This window comes from Hyperolius riggenbachi, chromosome 9 (genome assembly GCF_040937935.1).
Source record: "Hyperolius riggenbachi isolate aHypRig1 chromosome 9, aHypRig1.pri, whole genome shotgun sequence".
NCBI classification, from domain to species: Eukaryota; Metazoa; Chordata; class Amphibia; order Anura; family Hyperoliidae; genus Hyperolius; species Hyperolius riggenbachi.
Genome location: NC_090654.1, coordinates 221,538,801 through 221,566,346, shown reverse-complemented (window position 1 = coordinate 221,566,346; position 27,546 = coordinate 221,538,801). Strand labels below are relative to the sequence as shown.

The 27,546-nt window shown below is 42.5% G+C and overlaps 1 protein-coding gene across 1 annotated transcript in view; it reads right to left on the bottom strand.

Moving 5' to 3' along the window:
* Positions 1–6,275: 6,275 nt before the first annotated feature.
* The window catches only part of MBIP (MAP3K12 binding inhibitory protein 1), a 57,300-nt gene continuing 36,029 nt past the window's right edge, over positions 6,276–27,546 (bottom strand). The window contains 4 exon segments of the mRNA XM_068251906.1: positions 6,276–8,297; positions 8,299–8,352; positions 16,052–16,090; positions 20,316–20,413. Of these exon segments, the coding sequence (XP_068108007.1) occupies positions 8,241–8,297; positions 8,299–8,352; positions 16,052–16,090; positions 20,316–20,413 (248 nt within the window). The 3' untranslated portion in view covers positions 6,276–8,240.

The window sequence follows — 27,546 nt, the reverse complement described above, 5'->3', positions numbered from 1 at the left end:
AGTACACTCCTGGTGACGTCAGGGGAAGCGAGGACACGGCAACGCAGGTGCAGTGGTTTTCTGACTTTAAAGTCAGAAATTCCAGAAGTGAACCGGAGGCGGGGCCGGAGCATTGGGGAGTGGCTGCGCCAACACAGGATGTCTGCGGGGGACCATTAGAAGCCCCGGGTAAGTTCAGCTCATTTTCCCCCGACCCCCCTACAGTATCCCTTTAAGAGAAATCCTTGATGCTTGGAAAAATTGAGGGCGAAAGAAGACTACCACGACGGCAGATACTAAGGTGGATAGACCACATACAGGTCAAACTCGGAAAATTAGAATATCATGCAAAAGTCCATTTACTTCAGTAATTTAACTTAAAAGGAGAAACGAATATATGAAATAGACATTACATGCAAACAGAGATATTTCAAGCCTTTGTTATAATTTTGATGATTATAGCTTACAGTTTAGGAGAACCCCAAATCAAAATCTCAGACCATTAGAATATTGTGAAAATGTTCTTGACTCAAAGTGTCAGATTCTAATCAGCTACTTAATCCAAAACACCTGCAAAGGGTTTCTATTCTATATATTAAAAATCAATTAACCCTTTGCACACTCACATGCAAATGTTCAAACAAATGCATTCACAGATTCACTCATCCAGGCACAACGGTTATCCCTACACCTAAATTAAAAGCCAGGGTTTTAGTTCACAGAAGAATGCATTCTTATGCTTAGTCACCTATACTGCGTAGAAGTACCCAGGTAAACATAGGTGTCCTAACTCTGGCCCTGTAACATGCATAGTGCAGACATGCAAACACATTCATTGCATCAAACCTATCAATGGATTAGGAGCACATATCCTAACTTCCTCTCCTGGGAAAGACAGTGCATCTTACCAATCGCACAAGGGAGCTAATGTTATGTGTCCATGTGCACCATGCGCATACACCAGCATAAGCTGTCTGCATGCTGACAAACATACAGGGGAAGGGGGGAGTGCACCGAATTGGACCCTAGCCACAGGGGTCAATGATAAGAATAAACATACATATATCCAGGCACATCGCCTCTAGTTAGGACATTAAATAAATTATTAGGGAAAGGGAGGTGCTGAAGGGGGTGTGGCTAGAAACAGCAAAAATCAGTTAACCCTTTGCACACTCACATGCAAATGTTCAAACAAATGCATTCACAGATTCACAGATTTACCTGGGTACTTCTACGCAGTATAGGTGACTAAGCATAAGAATACATTCTTCTGTGAACTAAAACCCTGGCTTTTAATTTAGCTGTAGGGATAACAGTTGTGCCTGGATGAGTGAATCTGTGAATGCATTTGTTTGAACATTTGCATGTGAGTGTGCAAAGGGTTAATTGATTTTTGCTGTTTCTAGCCACACCCCCTTCAGCACCTCCCTTTCCCTAATAATTTATTTAATGTCCTAACTAGAGGCGATGTGCCTGGATATATGTATGTTTATTCTTATCATTGACCCCTGTGGCTAGGGTCCAATTCGGTGCACTCCCCCCTTCCCCTGTATGTTTGTCAGCATGCAGACAGCTTATGCTGGTGTATGCGCATGGTGCACATGGACACATAACATTAGCTCCCTTGTGCGATTGGTAAGATGCACTGTCTTTCCCAGGAGAGGAAGTTAGGATGTGTGCTCCTAATCCATTGATAGGTTTGATGCAATGAATGTGTTTGCATGTCTGCACTATGCATGTTACAGGGCCAGAGTTAGAACACCTATGTTTACCTGGGTACTTCTACGCAGTATAGGTGACTAAGCATAAGAATGCATTATTCTGTGAACTAAAACCCTGGCTTTTAATTTAGCTGTAGGGATAACAGTTGTGCCTGGATGAGTGAATCTGTGAATGCATTTGTTTGAACATTTGCATGTGAGTGTGCAAAGGGTTAATTGATTTTTGCTGTTTCTAGCCACACCCCCCTTTCCCTAATAATTTATTTAATGTCCTAACTAGAGGCGATGTGCCTGGATATATGTATGTTTATTCTATATATTAGTTTCTCCTTTTAAATTGAACTACTGAAATAAATGGACTTTTGCACGATCTTCTAATTTTTCAAGTTTCACCTGTATGTGCAGCTATGAACATGCCTATGCAACAGCTGGAAGAAGCAGATGCTGACGGACACCTCTGTTGCGCTTAAGTATTTACGGTCGCTAAAGAAATGAGGAGCAGTGACCAGCAAAGTCATTTGATCTCTTAGAGTACTCTGGGGCAGAAGGCTTAGGTTAAACATTACTGGGAAGGCAGAGTTTCATGCAATATAGAATTACAAGATACATTTTAAAAATGGTGTATTCTGATTTTTTGTTGTTCTACAAGTCATGTTGTCTTCAAGACTTTAACCCTGTTGTGCTAATCTGGAAAACAACTGCTTCAAATTTCTACCCACACTCACACACACTTTTCCAGCAACTTGTACTAGGTCACAATGCACTTATAGAGTTCTAAAGTTGGTCAAACATTAATCGAAGGCCACTCTATTTAGCAAAAAGATCGATCCCTCTCTGATCGAAATCTGATCAGAGAAGGCTCTACTATTGCCACACATTGAAAATAGATTAATATATTTCAGTATGAACTCATATCTATACGGCCGCCACTATTTCTTTGTGATTATATGTATATATGATATATTACTATATGTATATATGATTGTGTGGCCATGTGGGGACATCGATGTCCGGCGGATTCAATCTCTATCAGATTGAATTGTGCATTTTTTAGGTTTGCAGAAAAGCATTTGGACGAGACTCTGGGCAGGTGATTGAGACATCAGTCTGAACCAGCCTCTAAGGTCCTTACACACGCTGGTCTGAATTCTGAGTGGTGCACCATAATGACTTCCCTGGCAGGAGGTAAAGGGGGAAGAGGCGCCCAGAGCAGATAAAATACGTTAAAAACAAATAAAATGAAAAAAAGTGAGGTGGCTTACCTCAATGAAGACAAATTCACGTATTAATAGAATTTTATTGCACTGGCAACGCGTTTCCTGGGTGCATACCCACTTCCTCAGGCCAAATAGCAGTGCCTACAATCATCAGACAAGGCGCTTAATGCCACAGCATTAACAGCATATCAAAAACATAACTCTACCTTTAACAAATACTACAGACAACATTGTATAATGATAATCAAAAAATAAATAAATAACAGCATTTAAACAAATGTATGCACATAGAATTTGATTTCAACTATCAGAGGCAACTATCAGTGTCAGAGCAGTTACATGAAATTTAAGTAATAAGCTATAGGATAGCATTAGCTTTTATACTTGTGTATTATGCACATATTTTAGCATGACATGTACTAAAATAACCTTTGTTTAAATGGAACCACATCCGCTACACGTGCATGCAAATTTATGCAAAGCATTTGAGCGTTGAATGCACTACAGTCATGTATTTTGTGTGCATATTATAACCTTACTTAAATTGCATGTAACTGCTCTGGCACTGATAGTTGAAATCAAATTCTATATGCATAAATTTGTTTGAATGCTGTTATTTATTTTTTGATTCTCATTATACAATGTTGTCTGTAGTATTTGTTAAAGGTAGAGTTATGTAGTATTGGCTGTAGCGCTTATGTTTACATTAAACTTGGCAGCAATAAGTTAATATAGAGTCCGTCACTATATATCAAAATACATAAAAGATAAAACTCATGCGCCTATGCATAAAAATAATGCACCATTTATTATATCACATAAAAGATTAATAATCTGCATATATACTGTATACTGCCAACTTAGTTACCTAGGTTCAAACCCAGACGTCAAAAAATCTCAGGATTGATTGTCTAGATTGTTCTGCCGGCTACTACCACATACATGCATGTATATATATATGGGCCCATAAAAAACGAAAAATGAAAAAATTTAAAAATTAAAAATAGATATAGGTCTAAAATGTGTGGTGTGGAGCCTTTATAAGTGGATGAAAAAAACCACTATTTTAGACCTATATCTATTTTTAATTTTTAAATTTTTTCATTTTTCGTTTTTTATGGGCCCATATATATATACATGCATGTATGTGGTAGTAGCCGGCAGAACAATCTAGACAATCAATCCTGAGATTTTTTGACGTCTGGGTTTGAACCTAGGTAACTAAGTTGGCAGTATACAGTATATATGCAGATTATTAATCTTTTATGTGATATAATAAATGGTGCATTATTTTTATGCATAGGCGCATGAGTTTTATCTTTTATAAAGGTAGAGTTATGTTTTTGATATGCTGTTAGTGCTGTGGCATTAAGCGCCTTGTCTGTGTTAGAACCTGTTCTATATCACCTTGCTTCGACACTATTAACTTCTTACAGTTGCGTCTCACAGACTGTGAGATCACTTGACTCTCCACACAGCAAGCAGGAGATAGACTTTTCTCAGGCTTCTTCAATGTTTACGTAGTTTATTCAGGAAACAGAAATACAGATAGATACATTCATCATATCCTAGCCATGCCAATCTTCATGTTGCGTTACAAGCTCTTGATTAGACTTCTTGCTGAAGTCAATCAGGCACTTCTTTCTAACCTACGTTCCACTAAACTACCTATGTACAGCATACATTATATCAGATGACAGAAAAGAAGAACATACTTAGAGGTTCTAGTCAGCCTTTAGATCTAGTGGGAAAGTCAGAAGCAGAGTGAGCTCTGATTGCCCCCCTCGGTTTTAATACCGACTAGGAAAGAGTTAAATGTGACATCATATTTGCCCTCCCTTAGACCAGACTATTGGTTGGGACACTTCGTGGTGTCATAATACCCACCCACTCGATTAATAATCAATGAGGCATTTGACCTACATGCAGGAATGCGGAGGTTTACAAAACATGACTGATGTTTATTGTTCTAGTGGTGGTACATGCCCAGGTCAGGGAGACCTGCGGCCTTGTTCAGAGAACAGCTTCTTCAGAGAACAGCTTAAAGGGCAGGTCTGCTCATCAAGCCTTTTTGACTAACTCAGTCCAAATAACTGAGGCCTACTTAAATTATAACAGTCTGATGATTGTAGGCACTGCTATTTGGCCTGAGGAAGTGGGTATGCACCCACGAAACGCGTTGCCAGTGCAATAAAATTCTATTAATACGTGAATTTGTCTTCATTGAGGTAAGCCACCTCACTTTTTTCATTTTATTTGTTTTTAACGTATTTTATCTGCTCTGGGCGCCTCATCCCCCTTTACCTTGTGCCTTCACCCTCCTTTTGGAGGGGGATCAACCTCTTTGACCAATTTAGGTCATTTGAGGTTTGCTTTTTATCAAGAGTGCGACCATCACCAGCTCCGTCTGGTCACCCGAGTGGAGTCGGGGTTATACATCTCCACCTGCTTCTAGTGGTCGGTTGCCCTTCTGCAACCCACCTTTGTGAGTATAATACATTCGCATATTTTACATACTTCTGGTACTGTGACATACTGCACCATTTGGGCACTGTTGTCTCTGTGTTTTCTTTCTGCAGGGTGCAATTTTTATTATCCCTCCTTTTTGTCCCTGACAGGGGTGGTCATTATGGTCAGGACAGCGTGACTACATCAGGCACACAACGATTGCATGAAGATCCAGCTTGTTAGATTTTTTAGCATTACCAGAGCACAGCACAATAGCATTGTTCTCGCTACTCCCACCACCAGAAACTTCTCCATTACACACGCTCATTGTTTCTCTGCTCCCCCTTGAATAGCAAAAGACGCATCGTGTGCAAAGGCTGATGACACTTCTGTACAGTGTTCGTGCACTGTCGCCTTTGGCTGATGACACCTCTGTTGCAATGCGCGGGTGGTGTAGGGACGACAAGCGCACCTGACTTAGTGGCTTCCAGCGGGTTGGGAGGTGCCAAGAACAATGCCATTGGATCATGCTTAGGCATAGCTAAAGGTCCGACATGGCAAATCATTAGGGATTGTCATTGGGGCACTGTACACACTCTGCTCTGCTGCACAACTCTTAGCCATGGTGGTAGTTATAGTCCACCGAGTTCAGACCAGTGTGGCAATAAGTGTCATTCTCTATACAATATACAGTATGGGATTCCAGAAGTTTTCTGTAATGCTGTAATACGTGCCTTCTGCCAGTAGGTGGTGCACATATACTATTATAACTCTTTCCAGGCCAGTTTTCAGCATGGACAATGCTAACTCGTCTATAAAGTTTGTAGCAAGTTTTTTAACAATGAGTCAGCCTCATCCTTACCACCAGGGAGGTTAAAGACTGCAGGATATTAAAAAAAAAACAACAATGTGGATGCAAAAACTACAGGTTTATTGACACATTTGTACAAAATATTTTTTACAGTTGTATTCACAAATCAGACACTAAAACAGATGACATCTACATAGATGCATATTTAACACGGAGAATGGCAAAGGTCATAATCCATTTTCTGTCCTACAGAAGATGATGTCTGGACCAAACGCCTTTACGAGAACTCCCATGAGCAACCATCACTGCGGAACTGAATGAGCTATGAAAATGAATCCATGCCTCAGAGATCAGCAGTTTCATCAACTTATTTTTTAGTCTGCCCCTGAACAGTCAAAAGTTAAAGAAGCTCACAGTTCAAGACACTTTTCTGTGCTGAAAACTTGAGTTATTTTGCTGAAACATCTGGCCCCATATCCGTCAGAAGGGCTAACACTGTAATGGCCCTATCACCAGTTTTGGGATGAAGACAATTAGCTCACAAGTAGATTTCTATTATGTGAAAGGAGGAATTTGCAGAATATACACTTTCTACACTGCTAAACTACTTGGTGGACTTCATGCATTTGTATAACATAAGGGTCTTGAGAGGCTATATTTGCTGCATGTGGTCTACCAACTTTAGGCCACACCCAGTTTGACCATCCCCGATATAAAAAAAACAAAACGAAAAACAAAAAAAATACATATGTAAGGGCGATAGCGAAAAAGATAAAAACATCACTATACTTTCCCAGTAGGCCTTTCAAACCTTGTTTAGGTATAAGTGAGTTGAAGCCAGTATAGAGATAGAGAGAAGTGAATTTACTCATGAAATAGCGGACCCAGTAGGAGAGAATGAGGATTCTGGTCTGTTATATGCTATACCTACACTCCCCTCACAAGGTTTATTTCACAAACATTTATTCGCACAGAAGTGCCTTTTCCAAAGAAAATCCCTCCCGTCTTTAAAGCTCTGTACACACGTTAAATGGTCCTCAGTCAAGATGGTCATGGCCTTGACTCCACAAAGCATCACAGAGATCTTTCTTGCATCTCCCACTGGAAGCTACTTCGCCGTGTGACACATTGCCCCTCCCCTCCTAACCCCCCTCCCCTCCTAGCAACAGAATGTATTGTGAGGCCATAGGTCTGCAGTTCACAGCTTTTGTGCATTTGTGCAAACATTTTGGCTTAATTAGCCAGGTGCTTCTCAAAATTTCAGCATCGGGGAGGCTACACTGTAAGTACATTTTACTGTATTAACATTTTCACATTAAATGGACAGACTACTATTTGCATTGCCATTCCATTTGAAAACTTAAAGCAAACTTGAACTGAACGTTATAAGTCAAAATAAACATACACAGGTCATACTTACCTCCCGCATAATCTTCTCATCAATCTCTTTCTCCTCTCCTGCGTCCCGTTTGTCCACTGTGATCAGTGGAATTTGTCATCCTCCATTTTAAAAATGGCTACATAACAGCTTCCTGAGCAGCACTGTTAAACTGTAATATTGCCCACTTGAACCATAGGGAAACATGGACATTACCTTGCACATCAGCTGTCCTTTCAGCTATAACTGACAGTAACTGAAAAATAACTGACAGCAAGTAATATTTCAGTTCTGACAAAATCTTCTCAGAACTGTAAGGAATCGTTGTTAGAAAAAAAAATGGTGAGCTTATGTGAGGAACTGACGGCAAGGTACGTATGCAATATTCACTTGCAGACGTGTTTATTTTGAATAATTTTACTCGGTTCAGGTTCCCTTTAAGCTCCACTTTCAATAACCGTGAAGAATACTGTCAATGTGACTCTACCGCTTTTAGCTTCATGCAATTTTATGTAGTAAAGAAATCCTTTATTTTTCGGTTCTACTTCTTATTCATCTACCAGTGTCTCCTTTCAGCCTTGTATGACGACCGTCTTATCACAACACAACAAAGGGTCAAGTTGGAAGGACAGGAAAAATGGCAGAGTTAACTGAGACAACCTAGTAAAGGCAGTGATAGCCAGACGTCAGTGTTTAGCACAGTACTTCATCTTGTCAAGAGATTCCCCTTTTGCTTTTCTGTAGGAGGGACTGTCTGAGTGCATCAATCTTCTGGTCAAGTTCCACTAGAGAATATCTCTGGAAAATATGAAATGAAAAGCATTAAATGCACACAAACATATTTAAAGTGCTTTTCCACTCAATAAAAAAATTGCTACAAACATATCAATGCTACACAGGTCATTATGTAATTGTATGTCATTACAAAAAAAAAATTCTTTAACAGTTTCCAATGTTGCTGAAATGCAAAGTGATCTAAGAGCAATACGGAGGCTGGCATAATTATTTCCTTTTGAATAATGTCAATTCGCCTGGCTGTCCTGCTAGTCCTGTAATATTTTAACCCCTGACCCACAACGAGTATATAGATCGGGTCCTCTGACTTAAGTCTGGCCATACCAGCATATGACTCCGACACAGCAGAAGCTTAAAATATCAGCAGGACACCAAGGCGAGTGGGGTTGAAAGGAGAATGAATATGGCAGACTCCATATCTTTTTAAACAGGGTCACTTTAGAGTGGATGGACAGGAATGTTTTTCTTTTTATAATTGGTTATTTGAAGAACATTGCAAATCTTGACCAAGGAAGAGTGAGAGGGAAAAGGAGAGCGGGAGAGAGAAAGACACCGAGAGAGACCCTTAGAGTTGAAACTGCCACTGTCGGACCACCGTAATCGCCTATCATGATTCAACCACAGACTTTCTCAACTTGTCTCAGCACTAGGCACTTATATTGTTGCTCAAAATAACACATTCACAAATTACAAGATATTTTTTTTTTTATATGATGGATATATGCACTTGCACTTTACTTTCACTATTTAAGAGGATCTGAATAGCCCCCCTCCCCCAATTATGCTCCTTGTGTCATTATACCAGCAATTTTATATTATTTGAGGATTACTGAGGATGCCCTGTCAATGCGTGATTACTGAATTTGATTATTGCATGCTCTCCACCACTTAGTATGTTCCTTTTTTTTTTTTTTTTTTTTTTTAAAGCGTTTTAAATATGAAATTGATATAATAAAGAGATGAGTATTATTTTCTATACAGTCTAGTGCAAATTTATGGCCTCCTGTTTATGGTTATAATCTACTGGATCAGACAGGAAATGACTGAAATTCCGCTTTAGGCCCAGTGCACACCAAAACCGCTAGCAGATAGTCAAAACGCTAGCGGTTTTGGGAGCAGAGAGCAGATATTTGGCCGGGTGCACACCAAGCGGATTTTGTATGCGATCCACCAGCCACATCAGCCAGTGAAAACGCTTGGCTATTGTATTTCAATGTGTGGTGCACACCGGCGGTTTGAGGTTTTTTAGCAAACCGCAAACGCGCAGCAGGAGGCGCGTTTGCGGCTTGGCAAAACCCTCAAACCGCCGGTGTGCACCATCCCATTGCAATACATTAGCCAAGCATTTTTCCAGGCGGATGCGGCCGGCGGATCGCTCCAAAAACCGCTCGGTGTGCACTGGGCCTTAGGTATCTTTCGTGGTCATGGACTGTGGAGCAGGATATAGGAAGAGCGACGACAGCACCAACCTGCACTTCGGTTCTTTACTCCATTGTCTGCAGTAAGAGAGGGTACTGAACAGCGAACAGCTGTTTCCTGTACATATCACAATTTTTCACAGCAGGTACGGAATAAGGAATTGAAGTGCAGGTTGGCGATGCTGTGATTCTTCCTCCTCTCTCCTGCTCCACAAGTTTGCGCATTTGCAGGACGCTCCCGGCAACTGGAGCGTGATTAAGGATGCGTAGCCAGGGCCGCGTAGGTGCAGTGGCCATCAACTGGCTGAGCTGCCGAAAACAAAAGTAGGTCGCTGCAGGGGACCGGAGGATAGGTTTGTTCCGGCACAGGACGGCTGCAGGTGGCTGGTAAAAGCTCCAGGTAAGTTAAACTGGCTTTTTTTGGATTACTTTAGGTTTCCTTTAAGGAGTCCATTATAATTTCCTGACAACACAGGGTACCCACACAACTCTGTTTGTACTGAACACCCCAGATTGGGTACTGTCCTGAGATGCTGCATCTCCATTAAAGAGAACCCAAGGCGGAATTTTTAAACCTAATAGGACACAGAGGCATGTTCTGTGCACAATGCCATTCCCCTGTGTCCTTCTATTGCCGTTGCTAGCCCCTCCCCCCCCCCCCCCCATGGCTCTGCTGTCCCCCTGAAAATAGCACCAGACTAGCAACAATCTGTTTCTCATTAGCCTTTCGTGTAACTGCAGCTTGTCAATCATCGTCCTCCGCATTTCTTCCTCCATTACTCTAGGCTCCCCCCACCGCTCTCCGCCAGCTTCCTCCAATCGGAAGCTAAGCCGCGACCAGGACAGCTTTCTGGATCGCGGCTCCGGGTTATTGAAATTTGGAAAACCAAATTCGCGCATTACCACACTTCAGCTACCAGAAAGGTCCGGGGGAGTTCACTTAAAGTGTACCTGAGATGAAGGAATGCAAAAGTTTTATACATACCTGGGGCTTCCTCTAGCCCCCTTCGGCCTGAACGCTCCCTCGCCGTCCTCCATTGCCTTTTTCCTCCACTACATTCCTCGTAACTTTGACCAGTTGCAGAATGCTCCCGGTGATGGAAGCACGGCGGGTTGCGTGTGTGTGGGCTGTGCATGTGTAGTAAGCCCCCGACTCCCGAAGTTACCAGGAGCCATAACAGAGGGTGGAAGAGGAGGAGAGCAGCAACGAGGGACGGATCAGGCCAAAGGGGGCTGGAGCGAGCCCCAGGTATGTATAAAACGTTTGCATTCCTTAATCTTAGGTTACACTTTAAGTGCACATTGCACTTCACGTGAATTACTAACCTGAATTCGAACACTACTGTATAGCATCAGGCCCCTGAACTGTCACCCAAGGGACCAATTCCAGATCCCTGCGGATGACAGAGATTGCATGTGTCCTTAGTTTTATATATGTGGAGAAGGGCTTAAACCACCGTCAGCTTGTTATCGGTATCTGCCTTCCAAATAGAGAGATTCTCTAACTTCCAGGTTTTGTGACAGGAAGAGTAAGAGAAGAAATTATCCCAACAGTCATAGGTCTCAAAACCTCATCCTCACACTATAGAATCCATTTTTTTAGTGTTTATTGTGGTGTGGGTCCCTGCCGCTGATTTCACTTCCTGTCTTTTGATGCACATGAATGCAACAGAAAGTGAGTGAAAGCTTCACTGGAAACCCAAACAGCAGGAAAAATAAAAACAGACTATTAGAGGTTCTGTTTCCTTGCACCATTCAAAACACACAGAACATGTTTTATATTAGGGCACAATGGCCTCAATTCACTAAGCTTATCTCCTGTCTTTAATAACGTTTCTATAGTTATCGCCATGGTGATGAGGCATGTAAGATTCAGGAAACATTTTACCTCAGGCAAACCTAAAGTTAACTCTTCAATCCTTAAAATAACTCCAGAATTCTTACGTTATAGACAGGCTGTTAATTAACTGCGTGAAAAAATAACTACAGAGGAGGTAAATTAAGGAATGAAGAGGTAAGATAACGCTCTTACTGTGTGGAGGTAAGTTTTCTCTTGCCTTATCTCCAGCATGATCTTAGTGAATTGAGGCCTTAGTCTTAATCCTCCACAGTGGGAAATTAACCCCTCTAACCTTAATCTCCTACACCCCCCCCCCTTACACCCCAAATCCCCACGACTGTATGGGCGCTGCTATGCCAACTGCAGATATGCTTTGTGTCTGCTATTAGTAGCTGCAGTTTGCATAGCGGGTGCCTATATCTGCCACGCTCCATTTAGCTGTTCCTGATTGCATGTGTTTGATGCTCTGCAGGATGCCCTAGGGAGCAAAGTCTCCAGAGCATTCTAATACTGTAGAACTGGATTCTCCTCTGACTACAGCTTAGCCACATCCTCTCAGAGCTTAAAAGCGGAACTGTAGTGAAAATACAGTGGTTTGCAAAAGTATTTGGGCCCCCTTGTAGTTTTTTCACAATTTGTCATATTACTGCCCCAAACATGAATCAATTTTATTGGAATTCCACGTGAAAGACCAATACAAAGTGGTGTACACGTGAGAAGTGGAACGAAAAGCATACAGGATTCCAAACATTAAAAAAAAAGCAAAAAAAAAAAAGCTGCAAAGTGTGGTGTGCGTAATTATTCAGCCCCGAGTCCATACTTTGTAGAACCACCTTTTGCTGCAATTACAGCTGCCAGTCTTTTAGGGTATGTCTCTACCAGCTTTGCACATCTAGAGACTGCAATCCTTGCCCATTCTTCTTTGAAAAACAGCTCCAGCTCAGTCAGATTAAATGGACAGCGTTTGTAAACAGCAGTTTTCAGATCTTGCCACAGATTCTCAATTGGATTTAGAGCTAGACTTTGACTGGGCCATTCTAACACATGGATAGGTTTTGTTTTAAACCATTGCATTGTTGCCCTGGCTTTATGTTTAGGGCCGTTGTCCTGCTGGAAGGTGAGCCTCCGCCCCAGTCTCAAGTCTTTTGCAGTCTCCAAGAGGTTTTCTTCCAAGTTTGCCTTGTATTTGGCTTCATCCATCTTCCCATCAACTCTGACCAGCTTCTCTGTCCCTGCTGAAGAGAAGCACCCCCAGAGCATGATGCTGCCACCACCATAGTTGACAATGGGGATGGTGTGTTCAGAGTGATGTGCAGTGTTAGTTTTCTGCCACACATAGCATTTTGCATTTTGGCCAAAAAGTTCCATTTTGATCTCATCTGACCAGAGCACCTTCTTCCACATGTTTGCTGTGTCCCCCACATGGCTTGTGGCAAACTGCAAATGGGACTTCTTATGCTTTTCTGTTAACAATGGCTTTCTTCTTGCCACTCTTCCATAAAGGCAAACTTTGTGCAGTGCACGACTAATAGTTGTCATATGGACTGATTCCCCCACCTGAGCTGTAGATCTCTGCAGCTCGTCCAAAGTCACCATGGGCCTCTTGACTGCATTTCTGATCAGCGCTCTCCTTGTTTGTCCTGTGAGTTTAGTTGGACGGCTTTGTCTTTTTGTAGCCTAAGCATGCTTTACCATTTCTCAATAACTTTATCCCTGACCTGTCTGGTGTGTTCTTTGGACTTCATTATATAGGAGAGAACAGAGGCGCCAAAAGGATAAAAGGGGTTTTAAATGAGCTTAAAAGCCAAAAATTTGGTAATTAGAGGAGGCAGTGGTGGACTTACCTCCTCCAAGCAGACACAACACGACTGTACATTCAGTCTATTAACGAACTCCAGATAAAACAAAGCAACGCGTTTCACGGGTCAGTGCCCGCTTCCTCAGGCAATAGAAAAAGGAGATACAGCATCTAGCAAAACAAACAACACTCGGCACCTCTGTCTCTGTCTTTGGACTTCGTGGTGTTGTTGCTCCCAATATTCTCTTAGGCCCCATTCACACTTGAGCGTTTTGCTGGCGATTTCGGCAAACCGCTCAAGCGATAGAGCTTTTTAAAGCGTTAGTGCATTAATACCCTATGGGCCCGATCTGACTTGGGCGATCTGCGTTAATCGCCAGCGATTAACGCAAATCACCAAACGCAAACTTGTAGCCTGCACCATTTTCAAGCGATCGCGTTTAGTGCTATAGAAGCGCTAATCGTGAAAAAAAATCACCAAGTGTGAATGGCGATTTTTTTAGCGTTAAAACGCCTAAAATCTCCTGAGCAAAACACTACCAAAACCGCTAGCGTTTTGCAAGTGTGAATGGAGCCTTAGGCAACCTCTGAGGCAGTCACAGAGCAGCTGTATTTGTACTGACATTAGATTACACACAGGTGCACTCTAGTCATTAGCACTCATCAGGCAATGTCTATGGGCAACTGACTGCACTCAGACCAAAGGGGGCTGAATAATTACGCACACCCCACTTTGCAATTATTTATTTGTAAAAAATGCTTGGAATCATGTATGATTTTCGTTCCACTTCTCATGTGTACACCACTTTGTATTGGTCTTTCACGTGGAATTCCAATAAAATGGATTCATGTTTGTGGAAGTAATGTGACAAAATGTGGAAAACTTCAAGGGGGCTGAATATTTTTGAAAACCACTGTAACAGAATAAAATTGCAAATTTTTTTAAATTTTCACTTATAAATTATTAAGTCAGTGTTTGCCCATTGTAAACTTTTTCTTCGCCCTGATTTACCTTATGAAATTTGTCACTGGTGGTGGCATCTTTAGTCCTGCCAGATGATCTGTATGAAATGTTCGTTTACTGAGAATTCTATGCACAGAGGGAAACAGACATTATTTCCCACAATGTGATGAGGTCCACAGACACCAAGCTGTAAGGACCAGTGATGGGTGCTTGCAAGGAACTGAAATGCTAATGACCTGCTGATTAAAGGGGCACCATGTCGAAAAATTTTAAAATTTCAAATATGTGCAAACATATACAATTAAAGTACGTTTTTTCCAGAGTAAAATGAGCCATAAATTACTTTTCTCCTATGTTGCTGTCACTTACAGTAGGTAGTAGAAATCTGACAGAAGCAACAGGATTTGGACTAGTCCATCTGTTCATGGGGGGTTCTCAGGGATTAATTTATTTTCAAAAGCACTTAGTGAATGGCAGTTGCTCTGTCCAACTGCCAATACACTGTGTAGCGAGCAGGGAAGGTGGCCAGCATCATTGTTTAAATTCTTTTTAGGGAATATCTTTATAAAGAATAAAAGCCTTGCTGAGAATCCCTTATGAAGAGCTAGACTAGTCCAAAACCTGTCACTTGTCAGATTTCTACTACCTACTGTAAGTGACAGCAACATAGGAGAAAAGTGATGTATGGCTCATTTTGCTCTGGAAAAAAACGTGCTTCTTATTTGACTGTTTGCACATATTTGAAATTTTACAATTTTCCGCCATGGTGCCCCTTTAAACAGCGGAAACCACAGGATGCGGGAGGGGGGTGTTTAACTTACCCAGAAGTCTTCGGGATAGTCTGCGATCCGTTCCGCACCATAGACAAACTATTGGCTGCATTCCATGACTCACTACCGCGCTTACTCTTTCCGGCTTTAAGGAGGAAGCCCGGTAGTGAGTCATGGAACGCGGCCAACAGTTCGCCTATGGAGAGCAGACAACCTCGAAGACTTCTGGGTAAGTTCACCCCCCCACCCGTACCCTGTGGTCTCAGCTGTTTAATCAGCGGGTCATTAGCATTTCAATTACGAGTAGCTTGCTACTTGGATTTACTCGAAAGCCCATCACTGGTCAGGACCATGGTGATGACATTACACTGTGGGAGGGGTTTCACCACAATATCGGTCATACAAACCCCTCTGATGATCTGTTTGAGAAAAGGTAAAGATTTCTCCTGGGAATGGAGGCATCAGCTACTGATTGGAGTGAAGTTCAATCCTGGATTGAAGTTCCTCTTTAATGATTGGTCCTATGACTAGGATTGATAACTTCATTAACCAATCTTGGGTCTAAAGAATGTGGAAGTGGCTGGGCTAACATGTTTGCTTTATTAGACTGCCTAGCGTTGCGAGCTACCAGGGCATCTAATCATTCATGCGATCCCCCTAGAAGTTTTTGCATGCCACTGATGCTGCAAATTGTAACAGTGAAAACCGAACACAGGTTCACTTAATTATTTTGCCGGATAAAATAAGGCACATGTGGACATGACCTCAGTTCCTTCTCCCAGCTTTTCTTCTGCCATCAACAACAATATGTTCCCACAAGAGGGCGCTTTAAAACCAAAAGGCTAAACAGCTACTCGTAACTGTTCAGACAGATCCTCTTACACAGATGAGTACCTAAGAAAATACATTTACCTGCGATAACTGGACTTTCTTCCGCTTGCTTGATATATCCTAAAAAGAAAACATATCAGTGTCAAATAAAAAAAAAAAAAAAAAAATATCATTACATTGATTTCACTTAACATTCCTGATCTCTGCATCATTCCAGATTGAGAAGAAAAGGTTTGAAAACATTGACACATCTTAAAATGTGTTTTCCTATTTTATATTACCCATAGTTGCTTTTGTGCACAAGTTGTCTGTTTACAATTTACAAGTTTCCAAAGTACAGTTTATCTGCTCTGAAAGCTGCCATTGCATTTTATTGCATAGCTGCTGTATTTATACATTAAAATCTATATAGTGAGCATTTCTCAGCTGTCTCCATTTTTAGTATGTGTGGCAGCTCAGTTCCAGCACACTGCTAATGTTTACATTCCTTTGTGAGCTACAATTAGTAAACAAAAGAATAAAATATCACATCTTTGCATGCCAATATGGGGCCAGAAGCTGCCCACTAAAAGTGCTGTGTTAACTATTTGAATGCTGTTCTGCTACCAATTTTAGTTTTGTGGTAATAGGTTTTATGGTGACCTGCACTACATCTAATAATGAGAGCGTTCACCTCAATGTGTTTATCGTCATTTGCGTGAACGAACAAAATTTCTGGGAGGCTGCATGTGTTTGGAGATTCCACGCCCCCATGGAGCTCAAATTGTAACAATGGAACATCCGGAACCGATGCCAAATGCTTTTGTGCTCGGTTGCAGAAAACCGTTTAGCGTTGTCTAAACGCACCACTTGTAGAAGTACATGTGAACCGGCTTTTACTCCATGAATGCAGCTGTGCAATTATTATATGAACTGATAATGAAACACAGAGCTAGTCAAAAAAAAAAAAAAAAAAATTAAAAAAAATCTACTAAAGGGAACCTGAGACGACGCTGGGAGGAAAATGTATACATACCTGGGGCTTCCTCCTGCCCCTTTCAGACCTTTGGCTCTTTTGCCGTCCTCCTGGGCCTCTCTGATCCGCTGTTAGGGTCCTCTGAAGTTTCTCTGCTTGGTGTGTACGGCGCATGCGCGACTTGGCCACGCACCCCCATCTAGTTCCTGGCAACAGGTTTGCGATGGCCACGACCGTGTACCCGAACTGCGCATGTGCCGACTGGAAAAACTTCAAAGAACTCAATTGGCAGATTGAGGCGACCTGGGAGGACGGCAAGGGAGCCAAAGGTCTGAAGGGGGCTGGTGGAAGCCCCAGGTAAGTATGAATTTTCCCCCCACCTCTGTCTCCGGAACATTTTAAAATACATTTATCCATCTTTTGATACTCCTATTTAAATTAAGGGATGAAACTTAGAAAAAAAAATACTTGGAGTTCATCTTTCAACCAGTGCATTTACAAAAGAGAAAAAAAAAAAAAAAAGAGACACTTCCAGCTAACATAACTTTACTATGCACGTGGGATTTAACATGTAACCCGTTATTTTATCGCTATGAAGAGGAGCTCATTCAATTTCAAGTTAGAAAATACAGAACAAATGCATTACGTGCATATCAGCTCAGAGTGGAATACACAAAAAATACTGCACACTAGAATAAATTTGAATCCCACCGCTGGAGGTGCAGACATGACTGCCTACCGTGGGATAATAATGTATAAGATTATAGGACTCGAGCTAATAACACACTGCAGCAACTAACAATTTTGTGTCTGTTGTGTCTTCCTCATCTCCAGCAGCAGTAGGGGAGGGAACATCAGAGCACAATAATGTGAAGCAATTTGAAGCCAGGTGTGACAGTAATTTTAGGTATAAAAAGGAATATAAATCTTAGGTGAAAATTTAGACTTTTCTTTATCCTTTCACTTAGATTTAAAGTAGAACTAAAGTTGTGTAAAAGAAACAGTCTAGCACGCAGCAAAGTCACCATAGTCACAATGCGTACTGTGTATGCAAGGTTCTCAATCAGAGCCGGTTCTATGCTCAATGGGACCTTGGGCAAAAATTTAATGGATCCCCCCAGCATACATTCTCTCCATTAGGTGGCCTCTTTATTCCTAATAACCCCCCCCAGATATCTCTCTCTCTCTCTCTCTATTAGGTGGACACTTTATTCCTAATAACAGCCGCAGATCGTACTGGGTGGTCCCCTGGGGCAGCAGAACCAGTTGTCAGTCCCCTCCCCTGGTCTCCGTTGTCCTGGTCTCAGTGTATCTGCATCAGCACAACTCACCTGTCCGTCCGGCACGCTCACCTATCAGTCTAATTGCTTTTGCCTTCATTCCTGTTGGATGCAATTTCTTGGGACACAGCAACTTTTATGTTCGGGGGGTGGGGGGTGGGCAGGGGACCGCCATTCATTTCCGCAGAGACCTAGGGGGGCTCGTCAGCCAGCTCTGGGGCCCTGAGCAATTGCCCAGTTTGCCTTTTTGCAGGTGCCAGCCCTATTCTCAATTATCCAGGTCATGGCCACAAAAGTAAAATTTTACTAAACACTAGAGGTTATTTGGACAGATGAGAATATGAATTAACAGAAAATATTCTCTTTTTTGAAATCCTGTCAGCAAATCTTTAAAGTACATGCAAGCGGAGGTGGCCAATCTGGAGGAGAGTACTCACTTATTCAATCCTAGTTCACTGGACCCATGAATAATGTTTTCTCTGAAGTTCACCTGAACTGAACAAATGCGAATCCAAGATGCTCTTGATCAGTAACAAATCAGCATCTCCATTAACCTTCTTATTTGGCCCCTTCAAGCTCACCTAATGCCAGCAATTCAGCGCACATTTTTTATATACAGATGCATACATATTTATTAGCGTTTTCAGAACTCTGCCCAATTAAGTGATAATCACACAAGCTACTATTTGGACAATTTTCTACTGCTACACATACAACTTGCGGAGTGCTCCCTGAGGCAAACTTGCTTGCTAGTGAAACTAAATACTCTACATAAATTATATTGCTTGCAGTTACACTACTTAACCCGATTCATAAAGAGGGCCGTCTTGTGCCGGTGTGAATTCAGTGAATGACTGTGTGAAGAAGGCTTCAGCTAGTTTATTATGATGATTTTCCTGCCCATGCTACAATATGTTTGGGTAGAATGTAGCATTCAGTTTTTTCCTCCGTTTCTCACACTGGACACAGACATCAAATTATGAATAAAATATGTATAGCTGGTAAATATACATTTTATTTATGTAAAAGTTGCCCTTATCAAGCATCTGCGGGTAACACTGGGACAGGACTCATGCTGTTAACGGCAAGCCATGATCCGTTCCAGTTTCATGCGGCAAGGACCTTAAAGAGAACCCAAGGTGGGGTTCTGAGAATGTAATCCCCATACAGAGACTGGGTCTGCCTATAGAGCCCAGCCTCTGTTGCTAGTCAGATTCCCCCTAAGCCCCCCCTGCGCTCTGCGAGACCCCATTAATCACAGCCGCGCTGTCGACACGCAGCGTGTCGCAGCGGGCTGTGTTTACCTCTCTAATGCCAGTCTCGCGGCTAGCCCGCCTCCTGCATCGCTCCGGTCCTGGCCACGTCCCTTCCCTCGCCGCTGATTGGAGGGAAGAGACGCGGGCGGGGACCGGAGCGATGCATGAGGCGGGGGAGAGCGGAGACTGACAGTGAGGTAAACACAGCCCGCACATCGCGGCTGTGATTTATGGGGTCTCGCTGAGCAGAGGGGGCGCTTAGGGGGAATCTGACTAGCAACAGAGGCTGGGCTCTATAGGCAGACCCAGCCTATGTATGGGGATTTTGTTGTTAGAACCCCGACTCAGGGTTCTCTTTAAAGTGTACCCAAGGTGAAAATAAACTGAGGAGGTAAACAATTATATTTATCCTCCTACTCCTAAAAATGACTTTTTAAGTTTCCCATGGTTATATTTACTAAACATTCACAAATGAGGTTGAATGTTGTACTGTCTCTAATCAGTGGCAGCCTATTAAGTGTCCCAGAGTTAAAAAAAAATAAAGAAAAAGGTCAATAGTTTGTGTATTTTATCGCTCCCTGCCCTCAAGAGTTGTATTCAGCCAGGAAAACTTTTATGGCTGTAATTTGCTTATCAGTGAGGTTTACTATATTCCCTACAAGGTACCGACAAGACAGAAGCTGTCAATTCCATGCCTACAAATTAACTCTTTCAGGCAGCAATATAAACCAAGTAAAACAGCCTGGTTATTAAGGTTTTGTACTGTACATACACGTTTATCTCATCATGTCACATATCACCTCCGGTACACATTAACAAGTAAAGCTCCACAATATCCCACAACAGCTACTCACTGTGGACTGGAAATACTCAGGGGAGATGCTTTCTAGCTCCAAGATTCTGTCTTCCAGCTTCTTAATTCTCAAGTAAATATCTTTAGGTACAGGTCCTCCTAAACACAAAGACAGATATGAAAAACAATAACTTCACATGATAACCTTTGTGAGGAAAAAAAATCCTTGATTAGAATTTATAGAAATCCTAAAAAAAAAAAAAAAAAAAAAAAAAAAAAAAAGACGTTTCTAGGGAGGAAAGAAAGGGTTAAGTCTCGGTGTTTATGTATGAGGAGAGAACTGCTGCTCTACAGACAGACCTTTTCTGCAGTCTAGTCACAGCTAATGATAAAACAGGTTAATCTGGCTACACAAATAAAAAGCAGTGGATTTTTTTTCAGCAACAATATATGGAATAAAGACTTTTCATTGAGTGCTGTGCAAGAGTTCCACTTTAACAAGTCATTATTAGTTTCCATGTGAGCTTAAGAAACTAATGCTACGTACACACATAGGACGACGAACGAACTTTTAATTGACGAAAGAACGACCGAAGTAAAGTTAGTTGTAAAAAGTGTGTAACGATCACATCGTTAGAACGAACGTTACACCACGTAAAAGCACTTAATGCGCCTGCGCATAAAATTGTAAAGTTCCTTGGAGAAAAAGTGAAATACGCATGTCCAGCCTGGTACGAACGATCGTTTCCAACGATGTACCACTTTTGCTAACGATCGTCGGTGGTAAAAATCCGCCAAGACAGAACTTTGTTTTGTAGCGATTTGCCTCGTTCGTTGTTTGCCTTAATAGTCGTTGGTTCGTTTTTTGTAACAATCGTCGTTGGTAAAGATCGGGGAACGATCGTTACAAACGACTATAGTCGCATGTGTGTACGCACCTTAAGTGAAGCAGCAGATGACAATTGAATCTTCAAACCTAGACTGTTAATCTTTGGACCCAAAATTAGAATATGGGATGCCAAGTCCTATTTAGGGCTAGGTCGATAGATGTACAGTTAATCTCCATTTATTTTTACTTCAGGTTTTTCTTTCAGCAGATTTGGACGCAGGTTCACTTTAACACCGAAGGAAAAATGAACATTCTTTGCGGTGCACTGTAGTTTCTCCATTGAGAAAGGAGTTGCTGGCTACGCAAGGTTGTGAAATCACAGCTTATGGTAATAAGGAGGAGCCATTTAGCACTTTACTGAAAACAAAATAAGTTATTTAATTATATTAATCTAAAATTGAGCAAGGAAAAATACTTGAATGCATTTCATTTTTTGAATGCAGGTTCTGCCTACTTTCTCTCACCAAGTACTCCATTATTAACAAGTAACCCTTAATGCTGGTCAAGTGTTTACAGAGTAACTCATAATGAGTGTAAATAAGCATAGAGTGCCCCTCATGCCTGCATGTCTTTATATATAGATATATACACACACCACCTTTTCAAAATACACTCAGTTTGCTTAATGGGGAGAAATACATTCGGGCAACACATATGCCTTGGATACATTTGCGGCATGTCAAGTATACTCCCAGCTCAAGCTGATAAGAGCACCTGTAGTTAAAGCTGGGCTCCAGGCAAAGCATCAACTATCCAGTGTTACAACTGAAGTGTCTCTGCCACAGTCCAAGCAGAACCTTCTATTATCCCTAGTGTAGTGGAAGTGTCTTGGCACCTTGTAGGAAGACACACAGGAGACAAAAGCGGGAGCCCAATAGTGTGGTATGTTGAGTATAAATATAAAGACAATTAAAGCACTACTCACAAAGGAGGGTTACAGGGGGGCAACAGACCAGAGGAAGCAAGTGGAGATCTTAAACCTGTCTCCACTCGGGGTGGCCCTTTCAGAACTGGCTTTGGTCGCACCCCTGGCAGGGCCGGTTCTAGAAACAATGGGGCCCCGGGCAAAATTGACTCTGGGGCCCCTCAACACCCCACAACTAAAAATCGGCAGTAGGGACCCTTTGTTGCAGCCAAATTTCCACACAGGACCCCTGAGCCAGGGGCTGGGGAGCAACAGATAAATTGGGGGAGACAACTTAGGGGGCCCCTACAGGCTCTGGGGTCCTTTGCCTCTATGGTAGCGCCGGCCCTGACTCCTGGGGAAAAAAAAAAAGGGACAGATGTCCACCGTGGTAAAAACTACGCGTGTTCTGTCTCCACCCCTCGAACAGGATGTGTAGGGGGTCTAGTATGTACAATTTGGGAAAGAGGCACCCTGGTGTATAAAAATGAAAGAATTCAATCTAGCATAGGAATGCTCCCTATGCTAGATTGAATTCTTTCATTTGGCACCGTTATTGGCCTGAGGAAGCGGGCTCAGACCTGCGAAACACGTTGCCTGTGCAAAATAAAATCTTTTATTACCATAAAGATTTCATCATTGAGGTAAGCTACCTCGTTTCTTTTCTAATTTTCAACTGCTTTTAAAAGCTTTTATACACCAGGGCGTCTCTTTCCCAAACTGTGCTTCTATTATCCCCCTCCTGTACTGATACAAGGCTGGCCCTATTGCATCTACTCTCCAGTTTCTTGGAGGCTGGTTTCACACTAATGTGTGTTGCGGTGTGATTCCCCACCCCATCGGACCGCAACATACAAAATCACAAATATATAACCCTGCGGCAATGTAAACTGACAGGGTAATTTGCATATCGCCCCCTCACACCCGGTGTTGTACCCCCTGCTGGACAGGAAGTTTGTTACTGGGATTCCGTTCTGTACATGCACGCCGCCAACATTTTTTAAATGTATGCATTGCCCATTGACTTCAATGCTGTTGCACCTGCATTGGCCAAGCGGCACAACGCAATGGGCCACATTAAGTGTGAAAGGCTTCATAGCCTTTGCGGGCCCCTTGTGGCAATGGAGTGGAACACAATGCAGGAATCCTAGGCAAGTGTGAAAGGGGCAACAAGGTGTGCACTCTGCACTGCTTTTAAACTTGAGCTTTAAAGGGAAACTGAAGAGGTATATGGAGGCTGCCATGTTTATTTCATTTTAAGCAATACCAGTTGCCTGGCAGCCCTGCTGATCCTCTGCCTCTAATACTATTAGCCATAGCCCCTGAACAAGCATGCAGCAGATCAGGCGTTTCAACCAGAGACGAAGCACCCTCATGTATTTTACTACATTTATCAGTGGGACCATGACAGTAAACAGCTACCCGGCTTTTAGTTTCATTCTTATCAGCTTAATTAGTATGTTATCAGCTGTGATAAGAATCCCCGACTGAGCCTTCAGTCTAGGTTTGACCTGGAAACATTATAGCTTCTGTGGAGTCTTTTCAAGCCAAAGGCTGCCCCCTCCTGGCTCAGCTTTGCTGCTTTGCATACTGAGAGCTGTGATGACATAGGAGGGGTTGCTTCTGCTGAGAGAGAAGCTCTGAAACAGACAAGTGTGGCTGCAATATGATCTGTGTGCTCTGTGTGCACTCTGCATAGATAATGATGACTGCAGTTTCATTCCTATGAGAGACACTTCCTACAGGCAGCTGCACATCATACCAAAATGAAAGCACACAGATGAAAGGCTGCAGCAGCCTTTCTCATATAGCCTAGACTGCACATCCAGAACAACTCATAACCCGGAAGCAGTAGGGATATGAGCTGGCAGCCATATTGGATTTTTCCTGGAGCAATAATGGATAAAAAAAAAACACTAAAAAAGGCACACCAGAGTGGCGAAATTATCAGGGACAGCTTTTATTCTTTACAAGCCATCGACTGATATGTTTATTTTGTGTGAAACATTCATCTCTGATTCCCTTTAAAGTCAGATCTGACAAGACTAGCTGCATGCTTGCTTCTGGTGTTATTCAGATACTACTGCAGAGAAATAGACCAGCAGGGCTACAAGGCAATTGGTATTGATTAAAAGATAATAAATATGGCAGCCTCCGTATACCTCTGACTTCAGTTCCCCTTTAATTTCTTCCTCTCAGTGTCTGAATGAAGGCAGCACTCCGCCTTGAGCGGATTATCCAAATTATTTTCAAAACAAGTTGGCTTATCCAAGATTAATACCATACCAATCATTTTCTCATGCACCATAAAATGATGAGTTTTACCCACCTAATATTGGGGTCCAGCGTTCCATGCTCTCAGTGTCTGGCTGTATGTACACCACTCTGAACTGCTTTTTTCAGCTGATGCCATCCATTGAGTAATTTAAACTGGCTCGCATGCATTTCAGCAGAATGAATGGTTAAACGAATTTGCATCAAGCGTTTAACCTCCTTAGCGGTAACCCCGTGCTGGACACGGCGTAAGCCGCCGCGGAGGATTCATCAGGCCCTGCTGGGCCGATTTGCATAATTTTTTTTTCAAACACGTAGCTAGCACTTTGCTAGCTTCGGGTTTGTTGCAATTGCCGCCGCCCCGCTACCCGCCGCGATACCGGCCCCCCCCCCCACCGCATACCCCTTGCGCAGCATGGCCAATCGCAGCCAGGCTGCGCTATGGGGTGGATCGGGACTCCCTGTGACGTCATGATGTCGTCACTGCATTTGTCGCCATGGCGACGGGGGAAGCCCTCAAGGAAATCCCATTCAAAACGGGATTTCCTTATGGGCAAGTGGTGCCGGCGGCGATCTGAGGCTACAGGGGGACGCCGCAGGGAGGGGGAAGCATGTATTTAAATAAATTTTAAAAAAAGGTGGAAAAAATCCCTCCCGCGGCCGCGTAGCCGCACGGATCATACCGCCAGGGAGGTTAAAAGGACATCAGAGGTGAAAATTAACTGATGAGATAAACAATTGCATCTATCCTCAGTCTCCTAAAATGACTTTTTTTTTTTTTTTTTTTTTAGATATCACACAGTTTTATTTTATATTTAAATCTAGTTTTTTTTTTCAGTTTCATAGTCTCTGCTCAATGATACATGCATTGAAGTATGCCAGAGCTCAAATCTGAATTATTGACCCTATATCGCTTTCCTGCTCTTAGAAGCCATTTACTGACAGGAATGTGTTTTATGACTAATTACTTATCAGTGAGGGTTATGCTACAGTCTGACCCAGGCAGAAACCGTCAGTTGCATACCTGATTAACTCATTCAGGCAGGGAAAGAAAAAAGGAACAGCTTAGTCATTTGTAGGCTTGGCACTGTACATACACATGTCTATCTCATAATGTCACCTCGGTTGTCCTTTAAAGAATAAGTGAAGGAGGAAGTGTATGTGTGTGACATTGGCAGATCCGTTTGGCACAACTATATGGAGAGATTAGCAAGGAGGTGGCAGCAGACAGTTAAAGGTGTTTGTGTACTTATACGCTGCTAAAATAGCTTAAAACAAGGCTTTGATCAACAATGCAATGTACTTTTATTGAAGATTTTGCTTCTGTTCTACAATACACGTTTATATCCTGCCACCATTTACACTGCAAAAAAAAAAAAAAAAAAAAAAGACTGCAGCAGTCCGTATCTATATTCAGTGTATGAACTTCTTACCACAATTTGAATACAGTGACAATGAGTGCAGAGAGCCAATGTTGCCCTGTAGAGAAGCAGTGGGGAAAGATTCAGATCCATTATTCAGGCGCACACTGCAGATTGTATACTATTGCTATAAGCAGTGAAGTAGCTTGCACGGTCATCCTGTGGTTGACACGTCTGTATCTTGAAAGGTAACATAAATAAAGCAAGTATATTGAATTATTGATCAAGACCTCAAAGTTTTAAAGTTATTCCAAGCAAGCTAACGTTTTCCCTGAAACAAAACTAGGAAGGAGAAAATGCAAAAGACAAACATTATCAGAGGATGCCCATCATGAAAACTGCAAGTCTACATTTTCAGCAGCTTCAGAATTTTGAGCAGATGTAATGAACCAAAGTGCAATGCTGAATATACACAATGCAATTTCCTGTCCGAACAACGGGTAACCTGACAGGAAGTTGCATCATGCGTGTATGTCCAAACTGCTCCTGATGGATACGATAACGGGATCAATTTTCCCATGATAACTTTGGAAAATTGGTCCCGTTATCAAACGGGAACAGATTGGACATAAAGAAAATAATCAACAGCTTCCTATTGATTGGAAGTGAAACAGCATTGTGTGTATTCAACATAACTGAGCTGAGTGCCTAAGGATCCCAATTGGTCAGTGAAGCCACCAATCACGTTACAGGGGTTTGAAAAAGTCTTTCTCCAGACACAGAAACTTCCTCATGACTTCAAGGGGAACTGAAGAGAGAGGTATATGGAGGCTGCCATGTTTATTTAATTTTAAGCAATACCAGTTGCCTGGCAGCCCTGGTGATCCTCTGCCTCTAATACTATTAGCCATAGCCCCTGAACAAGCATGCAGCAGATCAGGTGTTTCAGACTTTAAAGTTAGATCTGATAAGACTAGCTGCATGCTTGTTTCTGGTGTTATTCAGATACTACTGCAGAGAAATAGACCAGCAGGGCTGCCAGGCAACTGGTATTGATTAAAAGGAAATAAATATGGCAGCCTCCGTATACCTCTTACTTTAGTTCCCCTATCAGGGCATATCTGCGGAACACAACAGTTTTGTCATGCAGTGTCCACTGAAGGCAGCTTCTGATGATGTAGGTTTTAGTTTATATTGCTTAGGTTTACTTCAGGTCTCTTTAAAGTGAACCCGAGGTGGGGTTCTGACAATGATATCCGTATACAGAGGCTGGGTCTGCCTATACAGCCCAGCCTCTGTTGCTATCCAGATCTCCCCCCTGCGCTCTGCGATCACCCATAAATCAGTCGCGCTGCCGACACGCAGCGTTTCACAGCGGGCTGTGTTTACCTCTGTACTGTCAGTCTGCTGCTCCCCCCGCCTCCTGCATAGCTCCGGTCCCCGCCCGCGTCCCTTCCCTCCCCGCTGATTGGAGGGAAGGGACGCGGGCAGGGACCGGAGCTATGCAGGAGGCGGGGGGAGAGCAGAGACCGACAATACAGAGGTAAACACAGCCCGCACAGCGCGGCTGTGATTTATGGGTTATCGGGATAGCAACAGAGGCTGGGCTGTATAGGCAAACCCAGCCTCTGTATGCGAATTTCATTGTCAGAACCCCACCTCAGGTTCTCTTTAAAAGGTAGGCAAGAACATTTCATACAATGCTTTGAATTGAAGCTATTATGGGTCAACATGAAACAATCCACCAGGACTGGCATAACCTTATAATGCCAAACAGAGACACCATTATATTTACACATATGCAAGCCGTATTTGAACATGGTGTGAGATATTATTTTATACAAAAGTACAGAGTGTTTAACAG